The sequence below is a fragment of the Telopea speciosissima genome, chromosome 8, assembly GCF_018873765.1.
Source record: "Telopea speciosissima isolate NSW1024214 ecotype Mountain lineage chromosome 8, Tspe_v1, whole genome shotgun sequence".
NCBI classification, from domain to species: domain Eukaryota; kingdom Viridiplantae; phylum Streptophyta; class Magnoliopsida; order Proteales; family Proteaceae; genus Telopea; species Telopea speciosissima.
In genome coordinates this window covers 29695311-29716287 of record NC_057923.1, presented here as the reverse complement: position 1 = coordinate 29716287, position 20977 = coordinate 29695311, and the positions used below count along the sequence as shown (strand labels likewise).

General features: G+C 39.4%; 1 protein-coding gene and 1 long non-coding RNA gene across 7 annotated transcripts in view; one reads left to right on the top strand and one right to left on the bottom strand.

Annotated features, from left to right (window-relative positions):
* Window positions 1-18648, top strand: part of LOC122671730 (tryptophan--tRNA ligase, chloroplastic/mitochondrial) — a 48725-nt gene extending 30077 nt beyond the window's left edge. Inside the window, exons 10-13 of one of the 6 annotated variants that reach the window (XM_043869126.1) lie at window positions 8147-8193; window positions 8384-8465; window positions 16534-16623; window positions 18399-18648. In XM_043869126.1, the coding sequence (XP_043725061.1) occupies window positions 8147-8193; window positions 8384-8465; window positions 16534-16623; window positions 18399-18533 (354 nt within the window). In that variant the 3' untranslated portion in view covers window positions 18534-18648. The remainder of the gene's footprint in view (window positions 1-8146; window positions 8194-8383; window positions 8466-16533; window positions 16624-18398) is intronic. The other 5 variants (XM_043869125.1, XM_043869122.1, XM_043869121.1 and 2 more) reach the window with 5 other exon arrangements.
* On the bottom strand, window positions 8492-12241 carry LOC122671732. Its single transcript, XR_006334377.1, has 2 exons — window positions 12127-12241; window positions 8492-8976 (listed from the first exon to the last, which is right to left on the bottom strand). It is a non-coding gene; the product is annotated as an uncharacterized LOC122671732 (long non-coding RNA).
* Window positions 18649-20977: the final 2329 nt, after the last annotated feature.

Genomic DNA, 20977 nt, shown 5'->3' with positions numbered 1-20977 from the left:
GACATGGATTAACAAGATTTAAACAAGAAAAAAAAAAAAGCATACCTGCCAGTAGATTTGAACCACAGGGTACTGAAATTCATGGGAAACCACAGAGGGCAACTGAAAAGATGCTCTCCCTCCTTGAGATGAAGATGTTCAATCTTCAAAATAAAACAAACCTCTAGTAAGACGAAGCCAGAGAGAGCGAGAGAGCATCAGAGGAAGATAGAGAGAGCGAGAGAGCACGATGGGGCGAGAGAGAAAGACAGGAGAGAGAGAGAGAGATTCATTACCTGATAGCCGAGATGTCCGCAGTTAGGGTTCTCGCTGAACTGAAGAAGACGAAAGAGGAGTTGTGTTTGAAGAGGTTTAGGTTAGATAGGTATTTTATTGGGTACAATTTTGGTAGATTTGTGCTGAGCAATGACAGAACATGTCCAACATGTTCTGTCAAAAGTCTTCTGGGGAGCAGAAATTTTGATTTATCCGCCCAAGAACAATTTTTATGGAACACTGTTTATCAAGCATTTTTTAGGTGTTTTTCTGTTTCTCAGAATAAAAAAACACCAGAAACAGTTTCTGGTAAGGTTATCAAGCGGGCACCAAATAACTAACGGTTAAAACTTTTCCTCAATAAAGTTTGGGAACACTCATATGAAACATTAAGGATCTAGCAATTTTTAACAAATGTCGTTTTTTTCGTTCCACCATACCATTTTCTTGGAGAGTATAAGAGCAGCAAGTTTGATGGATAGTACCAATATCAAAACAAAAGGAAGAAATTTTGCATTGAATATTCTCAAGTGCATTGTCAGTATGCAAATTTTTCAAACAAACACCAAACTGAACTTTAATTTCATTACAGAATTGTTTAAAAACAGACACATGCTTAGCTTAGAACAATCTTTTAAAAGGTACAACCATGTCATGTGAGAGTGATCATCAATAAATGTGACAAATAAGAAAAACTGGACTGAATTTCGACCCTACATGGACCCCAATTAGCTGAATGAACCATAGTTATCAAAGCATCGCTTGGCGTCCAGGCTCCTTAGTCGCCTTGGACGCCTAGGCGGGCACCTTGCTGCCATGGCGGTGTCACCTTGATTTTTTACCCTCTAAAACACCATGGTCACCTTCCCGCCTTGATAACTATGGAAGAAACTGAAGTAAATAAAGATTGACTATTACGAGATGGAAAAACAATACGGTGATGCTTCTCAAGCTCATAAGCTTCACATTTTTTACGGGGGATAGACTTGCCACTAGGGACCATATGTTGTATCCAAAAAATATGACCGAAGTTAGAAACCACCACACCAAGGTAGGGATTATTCTCAAAAAAGGTAACGTCAACGCTAACAACCTAGTGACGGATAACATGATCATAACAACTGTATCTTTTTTGGGGTGCAATTACCCAAGAAGGACACACTTTATAGCATGATGAGATAGTTTCCCAATGCCAGGACGGAGATTATGAATAGAACTTTTGCATCCCAAAATCTGTGGTGGTAAACCAAATAAGGGGCTGTTAGGGAAAAACAGAGAGAGGAGATTTATTATGAAGAACACAAGACGGCATCCGATTAATCAAATAACTGACGGTTAAAACTTTTCCTCAATAAAGTTTGGGAACATTCATATGAAACAAAAAGGTCTAGCAATTTTTAACAAATGTCGTTTTTTTCGTTCCACCATACCATTTTCTTGGAGAGTATAAGAGCAGCAAGTTTGATGGATAGTACCAATATCAAAACAAAAGGAAGAAATTTTGCATTGAATATTCTCAAGTGCATTGTCAATAAGCAAATTTTCCAAACAAACACCAAACCGAACTTTAATTTCATTACAAAATTGTTTAAAAACAAACACATGCTTAGAACAATCTTTTAAAAGTTACAACCATGTCATGTGAGAGTGATCGTCAATAAATGTGACAAATAAGAAAAACCAGACTGAATTTTGACCCTACATGGACCCCAGTTATCTGAATGAACCATAGTTATCAAGGCGTCGCATGGCGTCCAGGCTCCTTGGTCGCCTTGGACGCCTAGGCGGGCACCTTGCTGCCATGGCGGTGTCGCCTTGATTTTTTACCCTCTAAAACGCCATGGTCGCCTTCCCGCCTTGATAACTATGGAATAAACTAAACTAAATAAAGATTGACTACTAGACATATTACGAGATGGAAAAACAATACGGTGATGCTTCTCAAGCTCACAAGCTTCACATTTTGTACGGGGGATAGACTTGCCACTAGGGACCATATGTTGTATCTTGGAGAGAGAAAGATGTCCTAGTTGGTAATGCCAATGTAGAGGATAACACTAGTAGGGGTAACAGACGCCGCTGTAGATAAGGAAGAAATGTCAGAGTAGTATAGGCCATCCCTCTCATGCCCTTTATCAATCGTTGGCTTTGTCTTCAGAACCTAAAAAGCACAGTGGGATGGGTAAAAAGTGATGGAGTGGTTAAGATGTTTTGTAAATTGACTAACAGATAAATGAATAATATGTAATTTGGGAACATGTAGTACAGTAGATAACAAAAGAGATGAAGACAGGAATGAAACCATGACCAGTGACCTTAGTAAAGGACATAGTTGTCACGGTGCCTAGGCGAACCACGGCGTTGGAGGTCTGTCTAAGCGCTTAGGTGCCTGCCTAGGCGGTCTAAGCGCCCCAGTATTATTTTAATATATCTAATATATCTAGTAGACTAGTACAGTAATGATATAATTTTTTTTTTTATCAGGAATGAATACTATAAGTAACATTAAGAGACAAAAAAGGACACTTTAAGCAACATCAAGAGCCAAGAATCAACATAATAGCCATATCAATGCAAAATGACATAATACCTTATTTGCTAAAATGAGAAACTCAACAAATGATAGAACAAAATATATAATATATAAAGAAGTGTATATTCAATTATTCATTAGAAAAAACAAAGCAATAAAATAAAAGGCACAATAACATTTACTTAGAAATGAAGACCTATATTAAGCACATAATAAATATACAATTTACATGTGTTTTAAACTTACTGACCTCTAAGATGCCCAATTCCCAAGTTGCCAACATTCTATTGTTCCAAAAATCAGCATCTATATAATGGAAAACATAAAAATCAATCTTCAAACCAAAATCGCTGCAGTTGTTTTTGTGCACTTGACTGCATCTCCAAACCCACCGACTAAGTGTTGCTTTAGTCTTTTAACTCCTCCTCTACAATCCTTACCATATAGCGAACATCGAACTAAGTTCTTGTCTGTAAGTTCTGGCCAATATCCATATTTCCAGCCAGGATCTTTTGACTTAGCCTTCCTAGCAGGATCTTTAGATGGATCATATGCTGCAGTGCTACCACTATCAGTAATGGTAGGAGGACTACTAGCATTATTAGCCATGTAATGTATACTTGAAAACTACCCAAAAAAAAAAAACAGCATATAAAATTACAAATATTTCAACAAACAAAGCATACGTAACAGCATAAATTAAGCAAATATACAGTGATACATAAGTAGCATAACAGCAATTAAGCACTTAAGCAAGAGACAGAATAGAAAAACAGAATTACAGAAAAAAAAAGTTAAAAACAGAATTACATAATAGAAGGGGGGAAATGGAGCATGAGGGGAGCAAGAGTTGCAAGAAGTTTCAACAGGAAAAAAAAAAAAAAAACAGAGAGGGAGACAGAAGTTTGAAGTTCTTGTTCAACAGAAAAAAAAAAAACAGGTGGTGGGGGTCGAAGAGAAACAGAGAGGGAGAGTGGGATACGGTTAAAAAAAAGGGAAGGAGAAGAAGGAATAGGAACAGAAAAAAAAGCTGAGAGGGAGACTGTTCAAGTATTCAACAGAAGAAAAAATGGGAGGAAGAAGAAGTGTTGCAGAACTGCCTAAGAAGGAATAGGAAAAACAAACAGAGGGGACAAGGTTAAGAAGTTTTAACAGGAAAAAAAAAACAGGGAGGTGGGGGTCGAAGGGAAACAGAGGGGAGAAGGTTAAGAAAATTAAAAAAACAGGGGGTGGGGGTCGAAGAGAAACAGAGGGGAGAAGGTTAAGAAGTTTCATCATTCAACACTTAAAAAAAACAGGGGGTGGGGGTCGAAGAGAAACAGAGAGGGAGAGTGGGGGAATGTAAATAAAAAGGAGGAAGAAGAAGAAGGTTAAGAAGTTTCAAGTCTTTCAACAGGGATAAAAAAAACAGGGGGTGGGGGTCGAAGAGACACAGAGAGGGAGAGTGGGAGACGGTAATAAAAAAGGAGGAAGAAGAAGTGTTGCAGACGGAATAGGAACAGAAAAAAATAAAAAGGAGGTGAAGAACTTACCATTACACTTTCAAAAGAGAAGAAGAAGTGTTGCAGAAGTTAGAGGAAGAGAAAAAAATAAAAAATACTTACCGTTACACAGGAAGAAGGCTGAAGAACCGAAGAAGACACCGTCCGGCAGCTTTGGGAGGAAGAAGACACACGACTTAGGTTTTCACCTTCTTTCAATTTCTTTTCCCTTTCTATTCGTTTCAACTTCTTTTCACTTTTTATTCTTCTAAACTTTTCAACTTCTTCTCTTGTTTTGTATTTTTTTACCTTATGATCCAATGTATTTCACTAAACTAACAATCTGTACACAAGCTAATGGAATATAAATAAAAAGAATAAATAGTCATTGGTGGTTATTACACACACAAAAAAAAACTATACAATAAAAAGACACATTAAGCGACCGATTATGTTCGTTAGGAGTCCTAGACGCCCTAGGCAACGCCTGGAGTGTCTAGGCGCTCGCCATTAGTAAATACAGTATGATGGGCCACGGCAGGCCCTTTAAAAAACCGCTTGGATGCCTAGGCGTCACCTTGACAACCATAGTTGTCACGGCGGTTAGGTGACCCAAGGCGGTGGAGAGGGTAAAAAATCAAGCCGACACAAGTAGGTGACCAAGGAGTCCAAGGCACCCGCCTAGGCGACTAAGGCGCCCAAGTCTACCAAAGCACCTGAACGCCTAGGCGTCGCCTAAGCGGCGCCTATGGGATGCCTTGACAACTATGGTAAAGGATCCATTTGCAAGAATAACTTGGGATGGACAGTTAGACTGCTGAAAATAAGAGAAACAAATTTGTCTTATCAGTGATGTATGAGGACGCACCTGAGTCAATGACCCAAGGAGTGGAGGATGAGGAAGTGAGACATGTGGGTATACCTGAATGAACCAATGTAGCAGTAGATGTGGAAGTGCTAGACCGGTTTTAGTAGTTGATTGAACATTCCATCACAAGATGAGACACCACCTCCAGTCGAAGAACTCTGATTAATATCTTGAGGTGACATCACTTCAATACTCCCATTGGGCATAGTGGTATTAGACTATTAGCAAAGTGATCACAATGAGTACCCTGTCTGATGAACTGATCTGATTTCTGGCCATCATGACCACCCATACCACATCCACTATCTCCCCTTGAACGTGACCTCCGCCAGAAACGCTAGAGCCACGATCGCGGCCATCATTACCAATAACAAAAGCAGAGTTGCCCTTAAAGGAAGTGGTGGATTTAGATTTAGACAGGGAGGGGGTCACAATCCATTGAATTCTGAAGTAGGCCTTATTCAGAGGGTATCTTTTCAACAGCTAATTTTTGACTGTTGTTAGGCTAAAGGTCGGAGTCCAATCGAGACAAAAATTTTGCAATCAGGAATTCTGCACGTTGAGATTTAAGAATTTCAATGCCAATAGAAAGAGGCTAGTACACATTGAGTTCCTCCCACATGCCCTTTAGAGAATTGTAGTAGTTGCCAACTGATTTGCCATTCTGGTTAAAAGAAAAGAACTTTTCATATGAATCATATACTCTGGACATGTTCTTATATAGTTTTTTTTGAGATCATCCTAGACACGCTTGGCTGTTGTATGAAACATTACATTGGCAGCCATAGAGGCTCCATATTGATCCACCACGAACAAAGTAATGTAGCATTCTCCGTCATCCTATCCTTATTCTCAGCATAAGTCCTAGCAGGTGGAGATATAGTCAGATAGTCCGTCTTCCGTTTGGTGGTGCTTTAAACTTTAACTGCCTGTGCCCAGAGAAGATAGTGTAAAGCCCCATTCAGTTTAATAGAAGTAATTTGAACATTGGCATCATGCATGGGAGGCTTAGAATCAGCCATAATGCTGTAGATAGTAGAATTCTTTCACAGATACGAAAATAGATGCATCTAGTTATAAGCGGCATCACCAATAACAACAACCAGCAGTAGGAACAGTAACCAGAGGCACAAGGCTTAAAGACAGCGGTCAAAAATCCAAAAACAGAAAATTGCAGAGGGTTGAAACCCTTAAATCACAGAAGCCAAACTCGCAAAATTGTAGATGGCCAGGATTGTCTGCTTGCTCTGAAATTTTGACCGCAGACAGTATAGTAGAGGGAGAGAGAGTCCTCCAAAAATCGCACTGATCAACCCACGAGGGAATAAGGTTCTTGGAAAATCTATCAAAAATGTAGGGTTTTGGCAGGAACAAGAAAGATCTATTCTTCCACATCAAACAAATATGATCAGTCCATAAAACAATATTCACAATGATGTTTGTAACTTACCAGAGGAGGGGAATAATCGACATCATCAAACAGACCAATAAAGAGACAAACCCCTATATGCATGGAGAGAAAATCCTAATACACATAGGCCAAATCAGCAAACACTAGCCAAGATGAGGGTATCTCCAGATAAAAGTATTCCTCCTCCAATAAATTCATAAACAATAATGATGAAATTATAGTTGTGCATGTTCAGAAAACAACATAGGTGGTTGTACATATTAAAGTAGGGAAAATCATAACCACACTTAAAACAGGAATAAAAAAGGAATCCCAGGTACTGAATTCCATGCTCTAATACCATGTACTTGAATCAGTACCTGGACATAAGGAAGAGAGAAGAGAAGAGAGGAGAAGAGAGAAGTCGAGAAGGAGAAGAAGAGTTGAGAGAAGACAAGAGAACACAGCCCATGATTTGAGAAGTGAGCAGAATGCTCAAACAGTGGGGATCTATTTATATTAGTCATGAAAGCAAATTACAATACTGGGTCCACAACTAGGACCAACTTAAGTGAATAGGAAATAACCAACTAAGACATGACATTAATACCCATGACACCCATAAGGAACCAACACACACTTAAACCCATAAATCGACACTAACATTAATATATCTTTAACAGATGGCTTACTGGAAAGGCTGAGACTATTTTCCTCTTTCAATGTCACTGGTTGCTATTCATATTAGCTGTCTGGAAACTGATATCGTTTTCCTTTTAAAGGAGAATTCTAGCCTCACATCCATTAAAACATGTTGGTTTATACACAGGTATGTAATAAAAAAGTTGGGATTTCTCTTGATGCCTGGGTTGGATAATTGCTAAAACTAATATAACTACCCGTGTACGTTCTTCTAGGGTAGTTGACTAAAACAACAGAGGGCATTTGGTTATAATTGATCAGTTGCCCCTCTTGGATGTCTCTTTTGGATATGCAATTTCATGATGATTTAGATATCAATCTTGTGGTCTTCACTGGCTTCCCTTGGTGGATGAAGTGTGTTGTCTCTTCAAGACTGGTTGAAAAGAACACTCAAAATGTTGAGTTACAGATAACAAGAAAAAGAACACAGAAATGAATGGAGCAACTTAAGGATTTGCTTCTTCTTGTTCAAGTATTTCTCGCACTTTTAGATTCCCCTGCTTCTTGAGAGAATTATTAAAGACAATCCTGCATGCAAAAGGGAAGTAATTCTATTTAGAGGTTCCTGTCCAGACACCATATTTCCATTTCTGGTTCTTCTATGTAAGACATCAGAGTTCTTTTAAGAACACATTATCCAAAATTGGTTGCCAAGTCATTCAAATGGTTTATCCAATTTCCTCTTGGGTCTCTAAGCATTATTTATTCGCTACCTCCTTTATTTATTTTTTAATTTCATTATTTTTCTCAGGTTTTTGGTATAGTTATTTGATTTATCATTTATATATGCTGAATCTGTGTGTGTTACTATGTAACATTTCAATTTTGTCAACATTGGTTGGTCTCTAGTATCTACATCTTACTCTGTTTTGTTCTACTTCCCCAACTGTGTTTGCTCCTGCTTGTCGGTTTTGTAGGTAATAGCAAACAAGATAAAGCGTTGCAAAACTGATTCTTTTTCTGGGTTAGTAGTTACTCTGTAAAGGTTGTGTTTTTTTAGTATCATTCTTGTAGTTTAGTTCATGACATGCTAATATTTCCTTATGTTGTTATTTTGCAACGCTTTATCTTGTTTGCTATTACCCATTCTTATAGTTTAATTCATGACATGCTCATATTTCCTTACGCTATTATTTTGCATCTTTCCTCTATAGCTTGGAATTTGACAATCCTGACAGACCTGAATGCCACAACCTTCTTTCTATTTACCAACTCATTACGGGAAGGACAAAAGAGGTAGTTGAATTTCATATATCATACTTTTTAATTTGTTCTATATATCACACAATTTTTTTTTAAAATATCTGTTTATAAACCCCATTCTGCCTCTTTCTAATATGCTGGCAGTACAATTTTAATCTAAGATGAATACAACCAACTACATTGGGTCATCAAGAAGTTCATTTTCAAGGTTGGCCTACATGATAATCCAACTTTTTGAGTGGAAAGAAAATGTAGGTTTCTTTGTTAAGAACCAGATTATATTAATCATATCTTCTTGTTTCACCTTGGTAAGAAGTGACTTTCTTCACTAATTTTATTTTCTTCCAATTAATAGATTCTTAATTATTGAAAATAAAAAACTGGTGAAAATATTCCATTTTATAGTTTTACCATTAAATGTCAGCTATTGTTGCTAAAAGTGAAAATGCCTACACGACCCTAAGTAATGTTGGATTGATGGATGTTATATCTTTGGTGTTTATCAAGTATTGAATAGGCTAAACTGATTGCATTGATTGGATGACTAAGAGTTGAATATCAGAATGATTTGGCTTGTCAATAGTTGACAGCGGCCCACTTAATTTATAGATGAGAAAAAAGATAACACATAAGGTATGTTAGGTGGAGATACATTGAACCTAGACACATGACATACATTAACACTCCCCCTCAAGTTGGTGCATATATGTCTCTTATGCCCAACTTGCAAACAATAGGATGAAATACTTTACAGTGTAAACTCTTTGTGAACACATCAGCCAACTGATTTTCCATACTAACAAAAGGAATACAGATGGTGCCTTGTTCAAATTTCTCGTCAATGAAGTGTCGGTCAATCTCAATATGTTTGGTCCTGTCATGCTGAACCGGATTGTGAGCTATGTAGATTGCTGCCTTATTATCACAATACAGTCTCATAGGTTCTGCAACGGTTACTCCCAAATCATTAAGTTACACCTTGAGCCATACAAGCTCACAGACTCCCTATGCCATTACCCAGTACTCAGTTCTGCACTTGATCTAGACACTACCAATAGTTTCTTGCTTCTTCAGGTGACTAGATCTCCTCCAAGGAAAGTACAGTATCTTGATGTAGAATGTCGATCATCAATAGAACCAGTCCAGTCAGCATCTGTAAAAGCTTCCAACTTTAGATTGCCATTGTTAGAAAATAAGAGACCTTTTCTAGGGGCTGTATCTCAGAATCCTGTATACTGTCTTGGATGTACAGTATGTGAATCGTGCAAGAATCTACTGACAATCCCCACTGCATATGCAATATTTGGACGGGTATGAGAGAGGTATATCAACCTCCCAACTAATCTCTGATAACTCTCTCTATCTATTGGATCACCACCCTTGTTGCTAAGATGATGATTGACTTCAATAGGATAGTCATCTGGCTTACATTCAAGCATTCCTGTCTCACTGAGAAGATCTAGGACATACTTCCTCGGGAAATAAAGATATCCCTGTTTGATCGAGCAACTTCTATCCTAAGTCTTTAATCTCGAATTCCTTTGCTAATTGGGTCTTTATCTTGGAGATTTCAGCTTCATCACTACCTATTACTACTGTATCATCAATAATCGGCACACCTTCCCAGCTGTGGATGATGCTTCAAAACCCAGAGGAATGTTCATGTACACTTCCTCTTCCAAGTCTCCATTTAGGAAGATATTCTTGACATCTAACTGTTGGAGATTCCAACCTAGATTGGAAGCACATGATAGCAGTGCACTTACTGAGTTCATATTCGCAACAGGGGCGAAAGTATTCTGATAGTCAATGCCGTAGGTTTGTGTAAAGCCCTTGGCAACCAACCTTGCTTTTGTACCTCTCAATGGTTCTATTTGCCTTCTTCATAGTGTACACCCACTTGCAACCTACTAGCTTTTTCCGTTCTAGACGGGGAACAAGTTCCCAAGTGCCATTCTTTATAAGAGCTTGCATTTCCTCTATCGTATCATCTTTCCAACTTTGTGGAATAGAAACAGAGGAAATGGAGGAAACAAAGGCCTGATAGGATGGGGACAGGGATTTATAGGAAATAAAGTTAGAAATAGGATGTTTAATACATGCTCTTACTCCTTTCCTAATAGCAATAGGGATTCCAAGGTCATAGTACCAGTGGAACGATTAGTATTACCTGACTGGGGTGAAGGAGGTGATCAGGATCAGGAAGTACCATTGGACATGGTAGATTTGTCACGGGCTGCTTTGTATGGTCTTTGTGCCTGAAGTATGTAAGTCCTTTTTCAGAGTATCCTCCCCCACACTATTATCTACTTGAGGTCTCTCTCCCTCAATATGAACATGTCAATAAAGGGGCCTGAAGGAGTCTCTGGCAATATATTCTCCCCCTCAAGAGATTAATAATAAGGTTCAGATTCATGGAAGGTAACATCCATGGTAACAAATAGACGACGGGAGGGAGGATGATAGCTTTTGTAACCCTTATGGGAGCTAGAATACCCAAGGAAGATAAAATGGAAGGCCTTGGGGTCAAGCTTGGAGAGGGAGGATGTGGAGTTAGTGAGCATAACAAACACACCCAAACACTTGAGGAGGAAGATGAGAGGCCAAGGAAGGATCCAGAAGATGATTCACAGGGGTTTTAGAGTCCAACACAATGGAAGGAACCCTATTTATAAGATAGGCCGCCGTGAAGACATCATTCCCCCAATAATACTTTGGAACATTAATTGTAAAGAGAAGGGAGCGGGTAACATCAATTAGATGACGATTCTTCCGCTCAGGATTTCCATTTTGTTCTCGAGTATGAACACAGGAAGTTTGGAAGAGGATGCTTAGCTCATCAAGATATTGACAAAAACGATTGTTAATATATTCGGTTCCATTATCACTTTGAGGAATCCGGTCTTGGGCATTAAACTGGGTCTAGATCATGGTGTGAAAGAAACGAAAACCGGTAAACGCTTCGGATTTATTGTGGAGAAGATAAACCCAAGGTAAACATGTAAAATTATCAATGATAGGGATAAACCACTTAAAACCATTTCTAGAGACAATACAAGAGGGTACCCATACATCTGAGTGAATAACAGAAGTATGGGTATGTTTAGCCAACTCACAGATTTCACAATTAAAGGTGTCTGGACTACAACCCTTTATTAAAGTAAGAAACATTAAACTTAAAGTATGAAACAAAGGATGACCAAGGCGCTGGTGCCAACGTCGTACTTGCTGTAGAACACTATCAACCTGAAGGGTATGAGCAAAGAGCCAGAGAGGCAGCAAGAGACAGGGCCTAGGAGGGCAGTGGCGATTGGCGGCAGCAGGCTGCAGGTTGCGGCGATGGTGGTGGTGTGACATGCTCCGGTCAACGATGGTTAGTGGTGATGTTAGAGAGTCACACGTGGTGCGACATACATTGGCACATGTTTAGTCAACCATGCTTAACCGGAGAGCTAATAGCCTTGAGAATTGGTAGTGGTGACCCTACTTGAAGCAGAAAAACAAAATGATATTTTTCTAGGGTTTTGGGCTCTGATACCAAGTTGAATATGATTTGGCTCCTCAATAGTTGACCGAGGCCCATTTTTATAGATAGAAAAGAAAATACATAAGGTATGTTAGGTGGAGATGACTCATCCTCCTTATCCAAACACACGCGATAGACATTGAACCTAGACACATGACATACATTAACACTAAGAAAGCTTGTTTGTTGGATGTTGATGGAAGATTGAAGCCCAAGAGGAGAGGAAGTGATTGGGCAGATTAGAGGATTCAGGAGAAACATCAAGCCAGTTCTAAGAAGTTTCAGATCTGGAATTCAGGACAGAATAAGAAGCAGGTGCATCAGAGGCAAAGTACAGCAGACAGAAGCAGATCCTTTGTTTATTCTATCTCTTAGTGACTTCTCCTGTTCCTCTAGTCAAGATTTTAATTTTTGGTATCGTATTGGAAGGGTTATGTTAAGAGACGTATCATATCATTTATTGTATCGCAGAGACGCAAGATCTGCTAAAGATACACATGCAAATATATTTTTGGAGCATAAAACACTATAACTAAGCAATATATAACATGTATCATGTTAAACACTAAAAATGAGAACGACATATCGGAGAGAAGTGCATTCAACTGAAATTGTATAAAGGATGAGATTTCTTACATATACTAATAGTCTAATACCACAAAGAGTGTCGGGCTGGTTCAAACTCAGAGGTGGAAATCACTCCCATTCATATATCATTTACTTGTAGTTCTCAAACTATATTGAACCAATTTGCATCAATTATCCCCTTTTTTTCAATTATTTTTAGAAGTTTTATTTTCTAAAAATTATAATAAATTTAATATCAATTGTTTTTTACAAGAAAATCAAATTTTTTTCCAGGTAGAACACTTTTCAACATTCTGAGAAATTTCAGAAATCTATGAACAAATTGATGCAATAATTCATGTTTGATGCAATGTTTTAGTTTGTTTTAACTAAATCTACTCAAACATAACAAAAAACAGAAGTTAAAACAAAGATTTACGGAAAAAATGAGTTTTTTCAACCTACCTCCTCTTGTGCTATATTTAGCTTCAATGAATGATTTTTTATGCTTCAATCTTCCAAACATCAGTTTGATGGTAGATTTTGAATCGTTTTTTATGAATGATTCAAAGCCTCAAGTCCAAGAAATGAAAGGGAGATCGATTGTGCAGTTGTGCTTCATATTTTGGAAACTCAGGTACTGCCAATGAGAAAAACAGGCTATGTTTCGAAAGTGAAATGGGTTCTGTCGATATGTATCTTAAGTATCGGTAGGTGTTGGTACGTTTCGGCTGATACTTATTGATACGGTATGACACTTTTCTTTTTAAAAACCTGTATCGTATCAGTTAGTATCGTATCGATACCAACCGATACCGATGCGTATCAGCCGATACGATATGATATTAACCGATACTTTAAACCTTGCCTCTGGCGTTGTTTTCGCCCAGAAAGATAAATCCTGCACAGATTTGAATGGAGCTAGTATACACTAATTAGACTGCTCGAGTCACTCCCTCTCCCCTATCGTTTTAATAGTATTAGGCTTATTTCTTTATTTTCTTGTGCTGTTATGCCAAGATTTAAGAGGGGCTTTCAGTATTTTGAGTTTTAGATGTGTTTAGCTACTAAATAATTGCAAACAGCCATGTTTCTGGCATCCTCATCATTTTTGAGAAATAACAGGGAATGAACTTTACTTTATTATTCTTTTGTGAAGATTTTGGCCTCTTGGTTTACAAACTAGAAAATCAAGGGCTTGACAGCCTTTCAGCTTTGTTTTTCATGTTCCCTTGCATCAATAACTACTATCTACCCATACGTTATAAATAATTTGGTCTCTTTTCATCGCACCTTAAAATTCTTTTTATGAAGACAATAAAAATAAATTATTAGTTATTCATATGTCAAATGTGCAATTTGTGTGATCCTCCCAGTACACTTAAATTTATTAAAGTGAAAATTACACTGCCACCCCAGAGTTTTGTACTAAATATAGAGTGACCGCCTGTATTTCTAAATTATACAACCGCACCACCTGAGTTTAGGTTAGTTGTTACAGTCAGCCCCACTCCTTTAGTTAGCTGTTACGGTGTTGGTTAAGTTTGCCTTCAAATGACTAATATACCCCTTCTATGGTGTGAGCTTACCATTTTGCCCATATGGCATCCCTAACTTCCCACCCTCTTCCCACCCCCTTCCCCTGTTACTCGAATCAGAAAGAGGGTTTAGGGTTCTGGTTGGGTTCATCGCTACCTATCGTTTCAACCAATCTTCATTCTCTCACTGCATCTGTCTTGCTTCTACTAAGTTTCCATCTCTTCTCACTCTATTCCAAAATCCTAGTATCCTGAAGTGGGTTGTACGTGTTTAGCGATTGAAATCTGCCGGAAAGATGAGGAGCAGCCCTAATAGCTGCATTCTGAGTAGACGAGGATCATAAAAATAATGTATTTTGTTCGATTGCTCTTCTGCATTTTCATGATTTTGCCCAGGATTTGAAAGAACAGATCTCAAGAAAGCCTTGATTTGGCTCAAGAAGGCAAATGCGTTGATCACATTCGAACAAAACCCTAGACCTAGATGAAATGTCGCCACTGAACTTGTTGTTTTCTAAATTGATCACAGAAGCTGGTGAGGTCCCCAAATTGAGAGGGATTTGCCCTCGAATTAGTTGTTGTTGAGGAAAATTGGGTCCAGGTTCTTGCTGAAGAGATCTTCAGAAATGGGTCCTGAGAATTTGTTGGGTTAGCATCCAGAATAGGAGTGTTATAGATTAATAACCCACCCTTGTTAGATATAGAATCAAAGGCTTTAAGAATATCATAATATCTGATTAGGCTTTAACTCAACTCTCTCTCTCTCTCTGTAGATTTGCTTAAAGATTTTGTTTTTTTGGGTGTTAAAAGGATATTTCTGTAATGGGTTCCTATGGTTTTTATCTGTTTTCGTTTCTTTGAGGTTAACCAGAATCATTGAACGTATAAACGTATATAATTGGTCTTTTAGACTACAAACTGTGTAGGTTCATGAATCCAAGACGTTCAATGTGCGTGTGCTTGTTTTGTGTTTTGGATCATTGGGGAATGAGTTACCTCTTCCAGTGAAAGGGCTCGAGAGGAGATTGTTACTGAGGTCTAGCTCAGTTAGAGCTGAGAGATCTTTAAAAGTATTAGGAACAGTGCCTGAAAATTGGTTGCTATTGTGGTGAATGAGAGTGAGGTCTGAGAGGAGAGAGTTATTTCACTAGAGAGCCTTGAAGATTGGCCTGGTTCAGATCTATCCCTCCCACAACAAGGTCACCGGAGGAACCAGATATTTCTCCATATTGAGTGCTCAAACAGAAAATGCCTCTGTAAGAACAGACATTAAAACCTACCCATGTGCTTAAGATGCCCAATAGGTCATCGGTTATTGCAGATTTCCATGCCTGGAGAGCTGTGTAAGCTGCATTTAGCTTTGCATTTGCAATTCCTTTCCCTACGTGAACAGGAAGATGAATATGCAGATTTTGATTTTGGTTTCTCGTTAGATCTCTGTTTCGAGTTGACAGAGATAAAAGTGTTGAGGTATGGGTGCTTTAAGTATGGGGTTGAAGATGTTGACTTGTGTTCATAGAGGTTCAATGAACAAGGAGAAAGGGTTAGAGAGGAAAGAGGATGAAGAGCTGAATGTGCTTGTGAAAGATGAATAGAATGAAACAGAAACAAAATCAAGAAGCAGAAGAAGAAAGGGTTAGAGAGGAAAGAGCCGCCTTGGTTTTTGGTTTATGATCTTAGAAGAGGGAAAAGTTGGCATTTTACATTGTATTATTTAACAGTTTTTGGTTAATGATATTAGATGAGGGCAAAGTTGGTATTTTACATTATATTATTTAACACCGTCCACTCAGGGGGTGCGGCTATATAATTTAGAAACACAAGGGGTCGCTCTGTATTTAGGACAAACCTCAGGGGGTCGCAGTGTAATTTTCCCTAAATTTTATGAAATTAATGCTAATATGCTTGAAACAAGCTTCTGTATGCCACCAAGTCGTTGAATCTTATTGCCAACTCTAACATCTCATGTCCCTGTCAGATTCTGATACCCAGGAGATATATCCAGGCTCTGCTCCTGTATAATAGGTCTGGGTGTTTGTTGAGTCTTGACCATTCCTCTTACACTCCTTACCTTGATGATCTTGTTTGACTTCTGGTTGGGCATATCTCGTGGTCCAATTTTATCCAATTGTACTCTTAAGGATATGGTTATAAAACTCAGATTGCATCGGCCGATTCTGATTAAAACTGATTCTACGCATACTAGGTCCAACTGATTCTGCGACGATCTGAAATGGAATCGAATCAGCAATCATCCCTAAATTGATGGAGACCGATATCCCGCACCCAATTCTGAGTTTCTAAACCTTTCTTAAGGATATGATTTGAATAATTTTACACATTTTATCATATGATGGTATTCTTTTTGCTAATGATTGATTTTTGTCATGATGACGTTTATTGGCATTTGTCAGTTTTATGATGGATATTAATAACAAATTTTCTGCTTCTGTACATTTATCTGTTGCAGGAAGTTTCACGAGAATGCCAAGATATGAATTGGGGCACATTCAAAACCCTTCTAACAGATTCTTTGGTTGATCATCTACATCCCATACAGGTTCTTCCGTCAAAATACAATTTCTTTTTGAATGGATTCATAGTTGCTGATAGTTAATGTGCACTTGTTGCGTTTGCTTTCACCTATATTTAACTTGATGCTACTCCATATTTGGGCATTGGCTTCGAAAAAGTGTGTAGCGATGGCAATGGGTCAGGTTTTACCAGTACTGTATCCAACCCTCTTGAACCCAACTCATCCTGTGTAACATGCATTAGGGTCACACCATGCCCTACCATTAGGAGGGCAGCACATGAGAGGGTTGGCGAGGGCACTGGTTTAAACTTTTTTATTTCAGTGGATTATGGGATAATATTATGGCAAAGAGAAAAGACTGTAGCTAGTGTACATCAATACTATGAGGCCAAGGCTTCAAGGATCCACACAAGGGTCTACACAATCGGATAGGAACCTAAATGGAATGAATCTTTATGTGCACTCCCTCCTTTAGTCAATACATGTCTGGCTCAATCTCCAAGAGAGAGAAAGTTTCTTGCTATTTTGCTGTGTGTCTCCATTCACCCGTTTAAACTTCACTATTTCCTTCCTAAAAGGCTGATCATTCATGCAGTCCCCTGATCAAAACATCTGCAAATGTATAAACAATTTCATGAGGTTGACACTTGCACTGTGCACCATGAAACAAAGAAACACATTTATTTATGTATGAACTAAATCTTGGTTTTGGAAGACAACTGTTCAATGTGAAATTGGTACTGTTTGTAACTGAAGTTAGAAAAGTTTTAGCTAAGTTTGCTGAGAATCAACAGATTGATCACTGCCAAATTTAGGTTTGCTAGCTAGCTTACATAGAAAATAGCTAACTACTTTTTTAATGAATGATAGCCTCTTGAGAATAACATGACTCAGCTAAGTCGTGCCATGGTTGCCAATGCTTTGATTCTCTAATATCTACATGTATACAGATCAAGTTGTACAATTTTACGATCCTGCTATTATTGCATGTAAACTATGAAATCTGTAAATTCTGAAGCATATATATGGATTCAGGTGAGGAAAATCGGCTGTGGAGCCATCGCATCGTTTAGCATCATATATCCTCACCAGTCACTGCTGTGCATGGCTAGAAGTAGGGGTGTAAGTTTGGCCCTGTTGGTCTCCGCCCTGACTTGCCTTGAGGCCGAACAGGGCTTGGGCTGGATTTTTCAACCTTGAGGGCAGGTTAGGGTTGAAATTTGTAGGCCTTGGGTTAGGGTTGGGTTGGGCTAAGGTTGAGGCCTCGGGCTGAGCCCAACTCGACCCGGCCCTGTGTTAGGTTATGTTTTCCAATTTATTGTTTACATTTTGTAATTTTTGTTTAGTATCTAATTATCTATTGGTTTACAAAAAAAGGGTTAATTATCTATTGGACGAAAGTATTTACAAATTTAAGATTGGGCTAATTTTTTTAACCCAAAAAAAAGTCCAATAGTCAATTGAGTATGAAACAAACCAATATCCAATCACATGTGTCTCATTATTTTAATGCTAGAACAAAGTAAATGGCAATGAAATCCGGTTCAATCAGGGCCAACCCGACCTAGCCGGGCCCGATCAGGGTCAATCAGGGCTGGGTTGGGCTTGGGTTGAGCTAAGAGGACTCAGGGTTGGGTTATAGTTTTAAAAAACCCGGCCCAACCCGGAGCTGTTTCACTCCTAGCTAAAAGGAAGATCTTGTCGTTCCTGCTTGGAAATCATTATGGCTATTCGATATATTATCACAGATTTTGGTATCTTTATCATCATTCTGCTTTTCTCCTTTTAAACTTTTGCAGGTTCGCTACGAGGAAATCATGTCTGATTCTGCTTATCTGGATAGTGTTTTGGCAGAGGGAGCCACAAAAGCGGCTGTTGTAGCAGATGCTACTCTCAATAATGTCTATCAAGCAATGGGATTCTCACGGAGATGAACAGAACCGATGCTGCTCTGTGAAAGGTCAGTTAGAAAGCAAACTTAAAAAGTTAGCTTTTGGATGGATCCTATGGATACCCACAAGGCTCCCCAAAACACATTATTGCTAAGGCACAAGAGAAAGATCACTTTCAAGGTCCCGAAGGAGCTTTATAATTCTTTGATGGAGCTATCTTAACCTCATCTTCTTATAGACAGTTGTTTTATGTTATATTCTTCTATATTCATTGATTCTCGTAGCTTTTTCTTCCAACGGTAGTTGACGTTGTAAGCTCATTTTGTAAATTTCCTAAGGTTAAAAAATCAGCTTAATTTGCTCATGGGTCATGATTGCTAGTGAAGTTAAAAAATTATTTCTCCCAGCAGGCCAAGATCAGAAAAATAGCCTTTCAATATGTTCGAAATGCACTTGTGCGTGGTTTTGTGGTCTGGTCCGGGGTATGGCCTGATGAATTTTTATCCACTGCTGTGCCATCGTGCGGTGCAGCAGCGGCCATGTGTGCACAGCGGGTCCACTGTGCACATATGGCTGCTGCTGTGCAGCACGATGTCACAGGAGCGGATAAAGGTCCATCGCCTGATATGACCACCTCTTTTAAGTCAGTCCTCTAACAAGTGAAATGTTATGCTAATCTAATATGGCAAAAGTTATTCTGGTTTGCTGACCATAGATGGGGTAGCTTAGTTTAATTTGGAGCCATCACTGTGGGGAAAGCATATAATATATACCTCCTATTGGAGGAAGTTACCGTAATGCTATTCTCAAATCCTATCAAGTGTACATGGGAATCACAAAATCTTTAGAAAGTGTACTATCATTTTCCCACCTCTGAAAAAAGACAAAATTAACAACATTAATTGCATCCATGTAATAAGTGAATATGCATGCCATAATTAGTACCCCTCTACCCCAGCAGTTGTTTGTTGTTGTCTGTATGTCATTATCTCTAGAAGATACATTGTGCCCGGTCCATTTCCCCAAGTCCCTCTAATAGGGGAGGGTGGATTCCATCTTGGCTGGGCAGTGTGTTTGGGTGAAAGGGACTTGGGAAAATAGACAGGAAGGGAATTGTAGAGGATAAAGATCCTTAAGATCCTCCCCAGAAAGTACTCCACAGTGGCGGGAGCCTCGTGTAATGGGTAACATCCCTTCAGTAAAAACATGTAAACATATGATACGTTGTATATGGTAAAACAAAATGATGCACAGAGGTAGAACTGCATCATAAGCATGTTGATAAACCCAAGATTCCATCGGCCAATCGTGAGCCGCCATGTGTCCCGACCCAAGTGGGAAGGCCATCCCAAGCCCAGCCACCTTACATTTCACTTGGTTAACCCGGAAAACCAAGACCAACAAAGAAGTCCAAAAATCAAGTCCAAGTACTACAAGCAAGTTACTACCATCATTGACAAGATATTCATCAGTTGAGGGTACCACCTACCAGAGGCACAGTTCCAGATGGACTCATGCACCAAGGACCTTATCCAACATACAAAGACGCATGAATGTCTATCTATCAGGAATATCCTCCCTACTGGGACTCTATCTCTCGTAGGAGAGCAACCAGCCAAGAGAGGAATCCTACTTCTTAGGAATGTCTATCTACTACGACTACTCGTCACCAACTGGGACTCTCCACACCGTCACACTCCACTATAAATACGAAAGTACTCTACCCCATTAACCCATCTTGAATTCTAACTATTCATCGGTTTGCTCAGAGAGATCTAACTTAAGCATCGGAGAGTCCTAGGCCGGAACACCATCGGTTCTCCCTTGTCACCCAGGTCCTTTTGCAGGTTGCGGCACTCGAAGGGACCACCAAGCGATTTCTTGACGCAACAGATTGACGCCGTCTGTGGGAACAACGCTAGCCAACGTACCTACTAGCTCGATTCCTCAACTACCCAATGGCACCACAGGGTAAGAAGCCCGCTCCCTCCACCTACAATGCTGCGAGGGAGAGGAATGGGTCACCTCCACCAGAGAGCTCGCGTCGCAGGGCAATGACCATGTCTCTCAGGAGAGGGAGATCCGAGAGAACGACCAGGTTGAGGTAGTCGACCTCAACCCCGAAGTAGTCGTGGAGGCAGGACCTCACCCCAACGCACCAGCAACTGTAGGTTAGATCAATGACTTGCAGCGACAGATCCTCAATGACCAAAGACTCTTTCGAGACTATCTAAGGCAGCGGACGACGTCCCACCGCCGTAGGGCGTTGCCACCACCAAGGACAGTGCCCATACCTCGATAAGAGCCAAACCCTAGGAGGTCACCTCCTAGGGGTCAAAGATAGGAGAGACTCGCAAGGCGTGCAAGTCCCACTCACCAGTAGGGAGATCCTTCGCAGCATCCCAGGAGAACGGCGGACCTGCCAATACGTTCGGGACATGGGGTGATACCAACACACAGGTCGGTGGTACCTAGTCTAGAAGGTT